This window comes from Aegilops tauschii, chromosome 5, assembly GCF_002575655.3.
Source record: "Aegilops tauschii subsp. strangulata cultivar AL8/78 chromosome 5, Aet v6.0, whole genome shotgun sequence".
Lineage (NCBI taxonomy): Eukaryota > Viridiplantae > Streptophyta > Magnoliopsida > Poales > Poaceae > Aegilops > Aegilops tauschii.
The window spans coordinates 81,125,780-81,142,294 of record NC_053039.3 but is presented as its reverse complement, the minus strand read 5'-3'; the positions used below and the strand labels follow the sequence as shown (position 1 = coordinate 81,142,294).

Sequence of the window (16,515 nt, the reverse complement as noted above, 5' to 3'; positions counted from 1 at the left end):
GCACCTATTTCCCCAGAGGTGACCCTGTGTTATCGAACCCACGAGAGAAAGATTCCCTTGAAGCAAAGTTCTATCAAGCTTATGTAAAAGTATCAATTCCAGCTTTTGACCCGATCAATCAAGCAAACAGTGATTCAAATACTTTTAATAGAAAGAGGTACGGGTATGAGGTATTAATGCTTACAATAATGTATTTGTGTTGGGACCAGATATGTTCTTAATATGTGCGCTGAAAGTCACCCATCGAGATGTGTTTGTTACAGACTGAAGTGGGGGATGTGTCCAAATAATATCTTGACCGACACTACTTCTGCATAAAGAATCAGTTGTGTCCAAATAATTACCAGGTTCCATCATTTTTCTTAACAAACAACGGTGCACAAGAGAAAGGACTTTTACTTTTCTGTAGCACTGCAGTTGCAAGTAATTTGGCAATTTGTGCTTCAATTTCAGTCTTCAATTCTAATTTGTGACGGTAGGGTCTCATGTTAATTGGCTGAGCTCCCTCCATCAGACGAATCGCATGCTTTTCTTGGTGGCAAGCCTTTTGGTTCAACAAAGAGATCCTCATATTCTGTTAATACTTGCAAAAGCAGCGCCTTCCTCCGCGTCCCGGCATCATGATGTGAACTATTGATGCGTCAGTTGCAGGGGGGCAAAGGAGGAGGAGGATGTGCGACAACCTCCGCATCCTCTAGCAGCGCCTTCACCACTGTGAGGTCCTTCGAGACCATCGCAACATTTCCACGTCCTCCCCTCGCGCCTTCCTCCGCATCCTGGCGTCCCGCCGCATAGGCTGGCGTGAGCCACTCTGTCCTGGTCGCGTCTCCCTCTTTCTCGAGCTCCTCATGGGAGCCACTCCGAGAGGCTGGCGGTGGAGCGTCACCGTGACACCTTCCGCTGGGTCTGCCGTCCGCACCATCATCACCTGTCGCCGCACGCCGGCGTGAGCCACCATGTCACGGTCGCCTTCGCCTTCAACTCGAGCTCCCTATGAGAACTGCTCCGATAGGCTGGCGGTGGAGCGCCAGCGCTAAGATCTCCTGGAGCCACACCATCGTCACCTCACGCCGCGCGCGAGGCACCCTGCCGCGGTTGCCGACGAGAAGGAGGATAGTGCAACGCGACAGAGAGAAATGGGGAGTGCGTGAGAGACTAAGGTCGAACTGATGAGGCCGTTCGCGCGAGGATTCGCACCGAGCGAACGATGGCTTCAACTGACGTGGCGACCCTCCATCGCTTTAGGATTCGTGTTGACCATCCGATGTCCAGCAAGTTGTTCGCTGGGAATCGCCATAATCTGACGTTCGCCGGATATCATTTTTTTGCGAGCTGTCTACGTTTGTAATGCGTTTTGAAAGAAATCCTGAAAATGTTGTGTTTATAGAAAGAAAAAAAAAGGTGCCCTGTGACAAAGCTCTTAAAACCCCATAGCCTACACGAAGAAGGGCCAACACATTTTCCAGCCAAAACACCATAAAAGCCAACGAATACTCAAACCCGGAAACTCCTCCCTTCTCGTTCCATCCCCAACGGTCGACCCAATAACCCGCCATGGCCGCCGCCGCCGCCCGCACCGGCCTCCCACCGGCGGATCACGATCCGCTCGAGGGGGCAGAATCGGAGTCGGAGGAGGAGGTGGAGAGCGGCGAGGAGCGAGGCGATGATGGGTCGGAGGCTGAGACCCTCGCCGACCTCTACGGCCCCGACGCGGGGTCCGACAAGGACCCCTCCTTCGACCCCGCCGCCGACAAGCGGGCGGTGGGGGAGGCCGCGCTGTGGTCCAGGATGGCCCGGCTGTCCATCTCCGCGCGCAAGGGCAGGTTCGCTCCTGGTTTCCCTTCTCCTCTCGATTTGGCTCGGTTCAGATGGCCAGAACGTACACGGAAATATATTCTCACGATCTTCGCGATTCGTTCTGCGTTTGTTGGCCTGGGTCTTCGAGTTCTTTTTTTTTTGCATCGAAATTTTGCTTCTTGGTGGAGATCAGGATTCCTTGTGAATTTTGAAATTTCAGGAAAGCACCCGTGGCGCTAGAGATGGGAAATGAGGATATTGATCTTTTGGCGATGGTGGACAAGCTGATGCACGGTGAGCTCCCTAGTCTTCTTTTCTGCCACATTATGTGCCCTTGCAACTTACGTGTACAAACTGGAAACGGAACGGTCTTATAAGTTTGACATGAGCAATGTGTACCGACTTGTCAGAAAGGGAACTGGGAGAAGATATTTGAGTTGTAACATTCTGTAGGAAAACTAGGATACACATCATATTGACTTATTGAGGCAATACCAAGATGAATATAACTTATTGAGAAGATATTAGTTTGATGGTATCTGTACTGTTGTGAAATGTAGATGGCCAGTTGGAGAAATTGAAGGTTTATGAATGCAAAGCATACCTGAGGATTCACAAGTTGAGATTGGGAGGCAAGAAAGAAGAGCTTCTAAATCGTATCAGGGATCACATTGAGTATGAACTACATCCCTTATGTTATCTCTTAAATAATTTTGTTATAAGTGAGCTATTGTCTTTGCTTAGTTATTTCCTATGTCCATTGATGTACTTAAAAATTTCTTGTGATTCGCAAACATTCAGGGTTAAATTGTTTGGAGATGTGAAGTATCCAGTGTCAAGCTTTGTTCTGAACTGTAAAGGTGAGAAAAAAAGGCTATTTCTAATTTAGCACAAAACATGGCTCGTGTATGAGAATTAATTTCAACAAATCCCTAGACTTATTTAGTAAGACTAGTCTTGTCACTTGGAAGATGAGCTTCTTAGCTCTAGAATTAATTTCAACAAACCCATTTTCATGTACTACTTCGAAATTAAACACAATAATGCTCACAGTATCAGAACTTTTCTTCCCTGGCTATGCCATTTAAGTGCTACTTTTGTCAATCTTATGTAGCAATTTTTTATTGTAGGTGATGCATGCAAAGGTGATGTGGTGATGTTTGAGCAAAATATTTACAGAAGGTAATACACATCAAGCAGATATTTTGTATTTGCTCTAGTGATGGGCGTGATGTTTGAGTATCACTGTAGGAAAAAGGGAGATCCTCGTGGAATCAAGGGTCGTCTATGCGGTCAGAGGACAAATGCTGGTAGAATAATCAAAGAAAGCTATGGCACTGCAAAGCAACAGCATACATTCACTGTGAGTTCTGGCGTTGAGCTATAATATTGTAAGGAAATCATCTTCATATACTGTTTTTAACCATCAGCAACATAGGTTGAGATTTTCTGGAGTAAAGGGTACAAACCATGGCCTCCCCTTCATCCTCTCCTCATAAAGGGAAGAAATCTTTACAAGGATAAGACCATGAGACAGGTTTGCTCTCTAGTAAGGTTCATTTTCAGTGGGAAAGAGGACCTTACAATTAAACTGGTACTGATAGAGTTTCTACCTTCATAGCCATGGCCTGATGAAAAGGAAAGAAGCAGAGTCCTGGAAGAAAAACATGCAAGAGGGTTCCAGGCACGTAAGTCAAGGGAGGTCAGGATTCATGAGAAAGAGATTGACAAGATGAGGAGATTTAATAGGTACGCCTCTAATACTACGACATGAATATGGTATTGATAATCATAATGTAACTCCCTGGTGTCTGGGAAAAATAATGTAATTTTTTGTGCGATTTGTTTGCATTTTGGCTACTTGCAGTGTCTAAAATACCTGTAGTACCGTATCACCCACCTAAGGGCTAAAGTGGTAAAGTATTTTATTTTTAAAACTAGGGAAAAGTGTACAGTTTTCAGATCATCTTACCCTGAGTTTGGAATTTATAGCAAGCTCAAACCTGTTTATACTTTATAGAAAGCATTTGAACAGTGGAATCAGCTTATGATTTGGAAGCAAGTAAACAAATGACACACTTTCGAGATTCTGCTCGAGAAGGTAGCTACGTCCGTGCTGACTGCATATGATTGATTTGGAAGTCAAACTTGTTGGATTATTGGAGGTCTCAGCTATTGATTATGACTAATATAGTTAGATAAAGTTAACTCTAGAGTGTTTGAAAATAAGTAACTACATGAAAATGAGAAAACATTACATTTATATGTTTGTAAGTTTCATGTAAAAAAAACATTTTCACACCATGTGTAAAAGAGAAAAGTATGTATAATGATATTTTCCATGAAAATTTATAAGCATATAAAGTGCTCAGACATTTACATGTGCATGTCTACTTGGAAATTTTTGACATGGAAAAATAGATTTCTTTTACCTGGGCGCACCTTCAAATTACCCACTGCCTTGCGGGTTCGACTGAAAACTGAATAAACTACAACTCTTTAACCTAACAGAACATGAACTGGACCTGTATAGTAATACCTCTCCCCTCAATAGGAATTACCACACCAGCCTGAGTCTTTCTTTCGTTAAAGATCTGCTTCGACCCTAAGCATGTTTGGTTTCTTCCTGCACTGTCTCAACTCCTGGACTTGCCTGCAGCAGTAGTGAGGAGCCATCATGACAGTTATGTGTCTGGCCACAAATATCATTAATGTTATGATTTTCAAATGTTGTTTTGGGGAACAGGCTTAAAGACAACAAGAGCAAAGGGAAAGAGAACATGAATGAAATATCATCTCAAACTGTTGTTCCACAACAGAAGGTTGTGTCCACGAATCCTGTTGATCAAAGGTATTTGTGAATCTTATCATTCTATCCTTTTACATGAAAGCTTTATCCTGATTACTTACTATTGGATGTTGGGAATTTTCTGCATATAAATGTATTTTTTGCTTGATTGTTCCTAATGTAAGCTTTTAACCTGCTATTAGATTCAATGAAGGGAGGAGTGATTCCCTCCAACAAGGTGAACCTTGGAACGCAAGGCAGCAGCAGATATCTTCAAAACAAAATCCTGCAGTTCATTTGTTTCATCAGCAGTTCCTCTATCAGGGTCCTTCCGTCCAACATGGCAAACCAGAGAAAACAAGGCAGCAGCAAATACTGTCAAGGCCCACCACTTCAGAGCAAATTTTCAAGCACCCAACGCAACACGACAATCATAGGCCTACTCCTGCACAGCAAATGTTCAAGAACCCACAGGAACACAATAATCATCATCAGCAGCAAAATAAAGTGCTTCCGCAGGAGGGTACAACAAAAACTGTCAGCATACTTGGTCGGGCCCCTTGCCTTCATTATGGAGGACCAGGGAATGCAGTTCAACAGCAGAAATTATCAAAGCCAACTCCTATGGAGCAGATCAGAAACCAGTCACAGCCCCTCAAACATGAGCACCGCAATTTAGTGCTTCCACAGGAGGATGCAAAGAAGGGAACCAACAGAGTACATTCCATTGATCACGGCAAGGCCCCTTGCCTTCAGTATGCGGGACCAGGGAACGCAATGCAGCAGCAATCAGCAAGGCCAGCACTTCCACAGCAGATCAAAAATCCACCACAGTATGCGGGACCAGGGAACGCAATGCAGCAGCAATCATCAAGGCCAGCACTTCCACAGCAGATCAAAAATCCACCACAGCCCCCCAAACATCAACACACTGAAGTGCTTCGGCAGGAGGATGGAAATAGAACTTACAGAGTAGAGCCCGTTGATCGTCGGAATAACAATTACCATAACACAACGTATGACGAATCAGCATTCCAGGGTCGTGGGACTCAGCATGCAAAGACACACCAGCATGGCTCCAACGGCCATCCACATGCTCACGGTGATAGCCAATGGCATCAACCTCTCAGGCCTAGAATTCAGGATTTCTCTTCAAGAAACCAAGAAGGGGATTATCGCGATCATAGGCAAACGACTCAAGAGCAGTACAATCCTGAGGAGAGATATCATCACAATCAGTATGGTCGCGGGCAAATGATTCAGGACCAGTATCAGCCCCAAAAGATCCATCATCAGAATGGGCACGATAGCTGGAGAATGAACCACAACCAGTATCATCCCCAGGAGAACCATCATCAGAATTACCGGCACGCCCAGCAGTTTCCAGCACTGAAGATCTGCCGCTACTACCAACAAGGTTTGCGGTGCCCCTATGAGGGAGACTGCAAGTTTTCTCATGGCAGCTGAAGGGCAGCAGCACTTTGTGCAGTCACCTGAGAATTTGAAGGTGACAACTCCCATTTTGTCAGTCAACTTCTGTTGGCAAGCAAGGCTACACTTTTTTGCTTCTTTCTTTTGGTTTGTCACGCTCTTTAATCAGATGTTTTGGATTGATGGATTATAATTTATAAAAGGATTTTGATTCATAATTATGGTTTATAAACGGATTTTGCGACAAGAACTTCCATGCAATGTAGTCTAGGAGATTAGAAGATATATTTCGCTGCAATATATACCGGATCAGTTCTTTTAAGATTTTGTAGCAACTTCTGAGTTTGTGAATCTCAAGCTGAAAAAGAACTGGATGTTGACCCATAGCATCCCAACCATCTTCTCCCGTTTCGCCTGTACTAAAGCTGGGGCGCGCCTCGGGGCGGTGTTCGTGTGCATTAATAATTCAGTAAGAACCCCTTACCGGAAAAGGCTTTCACCCTACTTTATATATAAAACAACAATCATCCACAACTCGGTACAAACGCATGCCACCTCAACACAGCACACACCCTGCCTGCCTATCAGTTAACACGTCATTTGATCTTTTCTTTTCCTCTCTTAGTGTCAAGCTACCTAGCAACAATCATATGTACTTTCTTCGTCCGGAAATACTTGTCGGAGAAATGGATGTACCTAGACATATTTTAGTTCTAGATACATCCAGTTTTATTCATTTCCGCGACAAGTAATTCCGGACGGAGGGAGTATATATGGTAGACCAACAAGACAAGAATGTTCTAAGGCCTAGATACAACACAGACCACAACAGATTTTGTCATTCAATTAGATAGCAAACGAAGAGAAGCATCAACTTGAAACTATGCATTTTTTTGTGCATGCATAAAAGATGAATTTCACATATGTTTCGATCAAATTTATCCAAATTTACATAGCAATACTACACGATTATCAATGACACTAAAAGGTAATCAACTCAGGCAAGCAACCAAAAATGCAGAGTGTGGTTAGAGCGACATTTTATAGTTGAAGGGAAGCTCTAAATTGTGCCAACAAATAAATAAATGTCCCAATAAGCTATCTTTAATGATTTGGTCCCTTGACCTTTGCATTGTTCGTTTAGGTTGTGCTCGTCATAATTACATTTAGGCCCACCTTATTTGTCCACATAGCCTAAATTGTCAAAGAAAAAGACAAAATGTGTAGAAGACCTATTCATGCCCCTCTAGGCCTATTTCAATCCTTTCACTACTAGTTGATCCTTCCGCATTACATATTTTCTTTTAACTTTATCGGACTATATTTGGAACCTTGACTCCTTGGTAGGTGATGTCTACTACACAACCTTCTTCTTGTAGACGTTGTTGGGCCTCCAAGTGCAGAGGTTTGTAGGACAGTAGCAAATTTCCCTCAAGTGGATGACCTAAAGTTTATCAATCCGTGGGAGGCGTAGGATGAAGATGGTCTCTCTCAAACAACCCTGCAACCAAATAACAAAGAGTCTCTTGTGTCCCCAACACACCCAATACAATGGTAAATTGTATAGGTGCACTAGTTCGGCGAAGAGATGGTGATACAAGTGCAATATGGATGGTAGATATAGGTTTTTGTAATCTGAAAATATAAAAACAGCAAGGTAACTAATGATAAAAGTGAGCGAAAACGGTATTGCAATGCTAGGAAACAAGGCCTAGGGTTCATACTTTCACTAGTGCAAGTTCTCTCAACAATAATAACATAATTGGATCATATAACTATCCCTCAACATGCAACAAAGAGTCACTCCAAAGTCACTAATAGCGGAGAACAAACAAAGAGATTATTGTAGGGTACGAAACCACCTCAAAGTTATTCTTTCGGATCAATCTATCATAGAGTTCGTACTAGAATAACACCTTAAGACACAAATCAACCAAAACCCTAATGTCACCTAGATACTCCAATGTCACCTCAAGTATCCATGGGTATGATTATACGATATGCATCACACAATCTCAGATTCATCTATTCAAACCAACACAAAGTACTTCAAAGAGTGCCCCAAAGTTTCTACCGGAGAGTCAAGACGAAAACGTGTGCCAACCCCTATGCATAAGTTCACGAGGTCACGGAACCCGCAAGTTGATCACCAAAACATACATCAAGTAGATCACGTGATATCCCATTGTCACCACAGATAAGCACATGCAAGACATACATCAAGTGTTCTCAAATCCTTAAAGACTCAATCCGATAAGATAAATTCGAAGGGAAAACTCAATCCATTACAAGAGAGTAGAGGGGGAGAAACATCATAAGATCCAACTATAATAGCAAAGCTCGCGATACATCAAGATCGTACCACCTCAAGAACACGAGAGAGAGAGAGAGAGAGAGAGAGAGAGAGAGATCAAGCACATAGCTACTGGTACATACCCTCAGCCCCGAGGGTGAACTACTCCCTCCTCGTCATGGAGAGCGCCAGGATGATGAAGATGGCCACTGGTCAGGGTTCCCCCCTCCGGCAGGTGAAGGATATATGCCCTAGAGGCAATAATAAAGTTATTATTTATTTCCTTATATCATGATAAATGTTTATTATTCATGCTAGAATTGTATTAACCGGAAACATAATACTTGTGTGAATACATAGACAAACAGAGTGTCACTAGTATGCCTCTACTTGACTAGCTCGTTGATCAAAGATGGTTATGTTTCCTAGCCATTGACATGAGTTGTCATTTGATTAACAGGATCACATCATTAGGAGAATGATCTGATTGACTTGACCCATTCCGTTAGCTTAGCACTCGATCGTTTAGTATTCTGCTATTGCTTTCTTCATGACTTATACATGTTCCTATGACTATGAGATTATGCAACTCCCGTTTACCGGAGGAACACTTTGTGTGCTACCAAACGTCACAACGTAACTGGGTGATTATAAAGGTGCTCTACAGGTGTCTCCGAAGGTACTTGTTGGGTTGGCGTATTTCGAGATTAGGATTTGTCACTCCGATTGTCAGAGAGGTATCTCTGGCCCACTCGATAATGCACATCACTATAAGCCTTGCAAGCATTGCAACTAATGAGTTAGTTGCGGGATGATGTATTGCGGAACGAGTAAAGAGACTTGCCGGTAACGAGATTGAACTAGGTATTGAGATACCGACGACCGAATCTCGGGCAAGTAACATACCGATGACAAAGGGAACAACGTATGTTGTTATGCGGTTTGACCGATAAAGATATTCGTAGAATATGTGGGAGCAAATATGAGCATCCAGGTTCCGCTATTGGTTATTGACCGGAGACATGTCTCGGTCATGTCTACATAGTTCTCGAACCCGTAGGGTCCGCACGCTTAAAGTTCGATGACGGTTATATTATGAGTTTATGTGTTTTGATGTACCGAAGGTAGTTCGGAGTCCCGGATGTGATAACGGACATGACAAGGAGTCTCGAAATGGTCGAGACATAAAGATTGATATATTGGAAGCCTATATTTGGATAGCGGAAGTGTTCCGGGTGAAATCGGGATTTTACCGGAGTACCGGGGGTTACCGGAACCCCCCGGGGGTTTAATGGGCCAAGATGGGCCTTAGTGGAGAAGAGGAGGGGCGGCCAGGGCAGGCCGCGCGCCCCCTCCCCATCTAGTCCAAATTGGACAAGGAGGGGGGGGGGGGGGCGGCGCCCCCCTTTCCTTCATCTCTCCCTCCTCCTTCCCCCTTCTTCTACTCCAACTAGGAAAGGAGGGAGTCCTACTCCCGATGGGAGTAGGACTCCTCCCTGGCGCGCCTCCTCCTGGCCGGCCGCCTCTCCCCCCTTGCTCCTTTATATACGGGGGCAGGGGGGCACCTCTAGATACAACAATTGATCCCTTGGATCTCTTAGCCGTGTGCGGTGCCCCCCTCCACCATAGTCCACCTCGATAATATCGTAGCAGTGCTTAGGCGAAGCCCTGCGTCGGTAGAACATCATCATCGTCACCACGCCGTCGTGCTGACGGAACTCTCCCTCAAAGCTCGGCTGGATCGGAGTTCGAGGGACGTCATCGAGCTGAACGTGTGCCGAACTCGGAGGTGCCGTACGTTCGGTACTTGATCGGTCGGATCGTGAAGACGTACGACTACATCAACCGCGTTGTGCTAACGCTTCCGCTTTCGGTCTACAAGGGTACGTGGACAACACTCTCCCCTCTCGTTGCTATGCATCACCATGATCCTGTGTGCGCGTAGATTTTTTTTTGAAATTACTACGTTCCTCAACAGTGGCATCAGAGCCTGGTTTTATGCGTAGATGTTATATGCACGAGTAGAACACAAGTGAGTTGTGGGCGATATAAGTCATACTGCTTACCAGCATGTCATACTTTGGTTCGGCGGTATTGTTGGATGAAGCGGCCCGGACCGACATTACGTGTACGCTTACGCGAGACTGGTTCTACCAACGTGCTTTGCACACAGGTGGCTGGCAGGTGTCAGTTTCTCCAACTTTAGTTGAACCGAGTGTGGCTACGCCCGGTCCTTGAGAAGGTTAAAACAGCACTAACTTGACAAACTATCGTTGTGGTTTTGATGCGTAGGTAAGAACGGTTCTTGCTCAGCCCGTAGCAGCCACGTAAAACTTGCAACAACAAAGTAGAGGATGTCTAACTTATTTTTGCAGGGCATGTTGTGATGTGATATGGTCAAGGCATGATGCTATATTTTATTGTATGAGATGATCATGTTTTGTAACCGAGTTATCGGCAACTGGCAGGAGCCATATGGTTGTTGCTTTATTGTATGCAATGCAATCGCCCTGTAATGCTTTACTTTATCACTAAGCGGTAGCGATAGTCGTAGAAGCATAAGTTGGCGAGACGACAATGATGCTACTATGGAGATCAAGGTGTCGCGTCGGTGACGATGGTGATCATGACGGTGCTTCGGAGATGGAGATCACAAGCACAAGATGATGATGGCCATATCATATCACCTATATTGATTGCATGTGAAGTTTATCTTTTATGCATCTTATCTTGCTTTGATTGATGGTAGCATTATAAGATGATCTCTCACTAAATTATCAAGGTATAAGTGTTCTCCCTGAGTATGCACCGTTGTGAAAGTTCTTCGTGCTGAGACACCACGTGATGATCGGGTGTGATAGGCTCTACGTTCAAATACAACGGGTTCAAAACAGTTGCACACGCGGAATACTCAGGTTAAACTTGACGAGCCTAGCATATGCAGATATGGCCTCGGAACACTGAGACCGAAAGGTTGAGCGTGAATCATATAGTAGATATGATCAACATAGTGATGTTCACCATTGAAACTACTCCATATCATGTGATGATCGGACATGGTTTAGTTGATTTGGATCACGTGATCACTTAGAGGATTATAAGGATGTCTATCTAAGTGGGAGTTCTTAAGTAATATGATTAATTGAACTTAAATTTATCATGAACTTAGTACATGATAGTATTTTGCTTGTCTATGTTGATTGTAGATAGATGGCCCGTGCTGTTGTTCCGTTGAATTTTAATGCGTTCCTTGAGAAAGCAAAGTTGAAAGATGATGGTAGCAACTACACGGATTGGGTCCGTAACTTGAGGATTATCCTCATTGCTGCACAGAAGAATTACGTCCTGGAAGCACCGCTAGGTGCCAGACCTGCTGCAGGAGAAACACCAGATGTTATGAACGTTTGGCAGAGCAAAGCTGATGACTACTCGATAGTTCAGTGTGCCATGCTTTACGGCTTAGAACCGGGACTTCAACGACGTTTTGAACGTCATGGAGCATATGAGATGTTCCAGGAGTTGAAGTTAATATTTCAAGCAAATGCCCGGATTGAGAGATATGAAGTCTCCAATAAGTTCTATAGCTGTAAGATGGAGGAGAATAGTTCTGTCAGTGAGCATATACTCGGAATGTCTGGGTATAACAATCACTTGATTCAACTGGGAGTTAATCTTCCGGATGATAGCGTCATTGACAGAATTCTTCAATCACTGCCACCAAGCTACAAGAGCTTCGTGATGAACTATAACATGCAAGGGATGGATAAGACGATTCCCGAGCTCTTCGCAATGCTAAAGGCTGCGGAGGTAGAAATCAAGAAGGAGCATCAAGTGTTGATGGTCAACAAGACCACCAGTTTCAAGAAAAAGGGAAAAGGGAAGAAGAAGGGGAACTTCAAGAAGAACAACAAACAAGTTGCTGCTCAGGAGAACAAACCCAAGTCTGGACCTAAGCCTGAGACTGAGTGCTTCTACTGCAAACAGACTGGTCACTGGAAGTGGAACTGCCCCAAGTATTTGGCGGATAAGAAGGATGGCAAGGTGAACAAAGGTATATGTGATATACATGTTATTGATGTGTACCTTACTAATGCTCGCAGTAGCACCTGGGTATTTGATACTGGTTCTGTTGCTAATATTTGCAACTCGAAACAGGGACTACAGATTAAGCGAAGATTGGCTAAGGACGAGGTGACGATGCGCGTGGGAAATGGTTCCAAAGTCGATGTGATCGCGGTCGGCACGCTACCTCTACATCTACCTTCGGGATTAATTTTAGACCTAAATAATTGTTATTTGGTGCCAGCGTTGAGCATGAACATTATATCTGGATCTTGTTTGATGCGAGACGGTTATTCATTTAAATCAGAGAATAATGGTTGTTCTATTTATATGAGTAATATCTTTTATGGTCATGCACCCTTGAAGAGTGGTCTATTTTTGTTGAATCTCGATAGTAGTGATACACATATTCATAATATTGAAGCCAAAAGATGCAGAGTTGATAATGATAGTGCAACTTATTTGTGGCACTGCCGTTTAGGTCATATTGGTGTAAAGCGCATGAAAAAACTCCATACTGATGGACTTTTGGAACCACTTGATTATGAATCATTTGGTACTTGCGAACCGTGCCTCATGGGAAAGATGACTAAAACACCGTTCTCCGGAACTATGGAGCGAGCAACAGATTTGTTGGAAATCATACATACAGATGTATGTGGTCCGATGAATGTTGAGGCTCGCGGCGGGTATCGTTATTTTCTCACCTTCACAGATGATTTAAGCAGATATGGGTATATCTACTTAATGAAACATAAGTCTGAAACATTTTAAAAGTTCAAATAATTTCAGAGTGAAGTTGAAAATCATCGTAACAAGAAAATAAAGTTTCTACGATCTGATTGTGGAGGAGAATATTTGAGTTACGAGTTTGGTCTTCATTTGAAATAATGCGGAATAGTTTCGCAACTCACGCCACCCGGAACACCACAGCGTAATGGTGTGTCCGAACGTCGTAATCGTACTTTACTAGATATGGTGCGATCTATGATGTCTCTTACTGATTTACCGCTATCATTTTGGGGTTATGCTTTAGAGACGGCTGCATTCACGTTAAATAGGGCACCATCAAAATCCATTGAGACGACGCCTTATGAACTGTGGTTTGGCAAGAAACCAAAGTTGTTGTTTCTTAAAGTTTGGGGCTGCGATGCTTATGTGAAAAAGCTTCAACCTGATAAGCTCGAACCCAAATCGGAGAAATGTGTCTCATAGGATACCCAAAGGAAACTGTTGGGTACACCTTCTATCACAGATCTGAAGGCAAGACTTTTGTTGCTAAATTTTGATCCTTTCTAGAGAAGGAGTTTCTCTCGAAAGAAGTGAGTGGGAGGAAAGTAGAACTTGATGAGGTAACTGTACCTGCTCCCTTATTGGAAAGTAGTTCATCACAGAAACCGGTTCCTGTGACACCTACACCAATTAGTGAGGAAGTTAATGATGATCATCATGAAACTTCAGATCAAGTTGTTACTGAACCCCGTAGGTCAACCAGAGTAAGATTCGCACCAGAGTGGTACGGTAATCCTGTTCTGGAGGTTATGTTACTAGACCATGACGAACCTACGAACTATGAAGAAGCGATGGTGAGCCCAAATTCCGCAAAATGGCTTGAGGCCATGAAATATGAGATGGGATCCATGTATGAGAACAAAGTGTGGACTTGGTTGACTTGCCCGATGATCGACAAGCCATTGAGAATAAGTGGATCTTCAAGAAGAAGATTGACACTGACGGTAATGTTACTGTCTATAAAGCTCGACTTGTTGCAAAAGGTTTTCGACAAGTTCAAGGGATTGACTACGATGAGACTTTCTCACCCATAGCGATGCTTAAGTCTGTCCGAATCATGTTAGCAATTGCCGCATTTTATGATTATGAAATTTGGCAAATGGATGTCAAAACTGCATTCCTGAATGGATTTCTGGAAGAAGAGTTGTATATGATGCAGCCGGAAGGTTTTGTCGATCCAAAGGGAGCTAACAAAGTGTGCAAGCTCCAGCGATCCATTTATGGACTGGTGCAAGCCTCTCGGAGTTGGAATAAACGCTTTGATAGTGTGATCAAAGCATATGGTTTTATACAGACTTTTGGAGAAGCCTGTATTTACAAGAAAGTGAGTGCGAGCTCTGTAGCATTTCTGATATTATATGTGGATGACATATTGCTGGTTGGAAATGATATAGAATTTCTGGATAGCATAAAGGGATACTTGAATAAGAGTTTTTCAATGAAGGATGTGACGCCCCCGATTTGACCGTACACTAATCATGCACGCAAATGTGTACGATCAAGATCAGGGACTCACGGGAAGATATCACAACACAACTCTAAAACATAAATAAGTCATACAAGCATCATAATACAAGCCAGGGGCCTCGAGGGCTCGAATACAAGTGCTCGATCACAGACGAGTCAGCGGAAGCAACAATATCTGAGTACAAACATAAGTTAAACAAGTTTGCCTTAAGAAGGCTAGCACAAACTGGGATACAGATCGAACGAGGCGCAGGCCTCCTGCCTGGGATCCTCCTAACTACTCCTGGTCGTCGTCAGCGGCCTGCACATAGTAGTAGGCACCTCCAGTGTCGTAGGAGTCGTCGTCGACGGTGGCGTCTGGCTCCTGGGCTCCAGCATCTGGTTGCGACAACCAGGTAGAAAGGAAAGGGGGGAAAAGAGGGGGAAAGGCAACCGTGAGTACTCATCCAAAGTACTCGCAAGCAAGGAGCTACACTACATATGCATGGGTATATGTGTAAAGGGGCATATCAGTGGACTGAACTGCAGAATGCCAGAATAAGAGGGGGATAGCTAATCCTGTCGAAGACTACGCTTCTGGCCATCTCCATCTTGCAGCATGTAGAAGAGAGTAGACTGAAGTCCTCCAAGTAGCATCGCATAGCATAATCCTACCCGGCGATCCCCTCCTCGTCGCCCTGTTAGAGAGCGATCACCGGGTTGTATCTGGCACTTGGAAGGGTGTATTTTATTCAGTATCCGGTTCTAGTTGTCATAAGGTCAAGGTACAACTCCGGGTCGTCCTTTTACTGAGGGACACGGCTATTCGAATAGATAAACTTCCCTGCAGGGGTGCACCACATAACCCAACACGCTCGATCCCATTTGGCCGGACACACTTTTCTGGGTCATGCCCGGCCTCGGAAGATCAACACGTCGCAGCCCCACCTAAGCACAACAGAGAGGTCAGCACGCCGGTCTAAATCCTATGCGCGCAGGGGTCTGGGCCCATCGCCCATTGCACACCTGCATGTTGCGAACGCGGCCGGAAGCAGACCTAGCCTAGTGGCGTTCCAGTCCAATCCGGCGCGCACCACTCAGTCGCTGACGTCACGAAGGCTTCGGCTGATACCACGACGCCGGGATACCCATAACTACTCCCGCGTAGATGGTTAGTGCATATAGACCAAATGGCCAGACTCAGATCAAATACCAAGAACTCGTTATGCGTGTTATGTCGAAGTAACCGCGGACGCCGTCCAGGGCCAGGCCCACCTCTCGCCTAGGTGGTCTCAACCTGCCCTGTCGCTCCGCCACAAAGATCCACTTGCGGGTACTCCTACGAGCCGACCCGACTTTAGTCATCACATGTGTCATGTATATAGTATAAAGTATATACCCGTGATCACCGCCCAAGTGATCACGGCCCGATAGTATAGCACAGCAGACGGACAAGAATGTAGGGCCACTGATGGAAAACTAGCATCCTATACTAAGCATGTAGGATTGCAGGTAAAGGTAACAACAGTAGAAGCAAGGATAGGCTATGCATCAGGATAGGATTACGAAAAGCAGTAACATGCTACACTACTCTAATACAAGCAGTATAGAGAAGAATAGGCGATATCTGGTGATCAGGGGGGGCTTGCCTGGTTGCTCTGGCAAGTAGGAGGGGTCATCAACTCCGTAGTCGAACTGGGCAGCAGCAGCGTCGGTCTCGTAGTCTACCGGAGAGAAGAGGGGGGAAGAAACAGTAAATACAATGCAAACATAAGCATGACGATGCGTGACATGACAATGAGCGGTGCTAGGTGTGTACTAACGCGACAGTAGGTGGTATCGGCGAAGGGGGGGAACATCCGGGAAAGTATTCCCGCTGTTTCGCGTTTTCGGACAGACGGACCGG

At 44.6% G+C, this 16,515-nt stretch overlaps 1 protein-coding gene across 1 annotated transcript; it reads left to right on the top strand.

The window, feature by feature from the left end:
- The first annotated feature begins 1,476 nt into the window (after positions 1 to 1,476).
- Positions 1,477 to 6,234, top strand: LOC109736720 (zinc finger CCCH domain-containing protein 62). Its single transcript, XM_020295928.4, has 10 exons — positions 1,477 to 1,823; positions 2,018 to 2,091; positions 2,358 to 2,472; positions 2,599 to 2,657; positions 2,928 to 2,979; positions 3,049 to 3,160; positions 3,236 to 3,334; positions 3,419 to 3,546; positions 4,544 to 4,648; positions 4,789 to 6,234. The coding sequence occupies exons 1-10, from the start codon at positions 1,555 to 1,557 to the stop codon at positions 6,050 to 6,052; spliced, it is 2,277 nt and encodes a 758-aa protein (XP_020151517.1). The 5' UTR covers positions 1,477 to 1,554; the 3' UTR covers positions 6,053 to 6,234.
- The last annotated feature ends 10,281 nt before the right edge of the window (positions 6,235 to 16,515 follow it).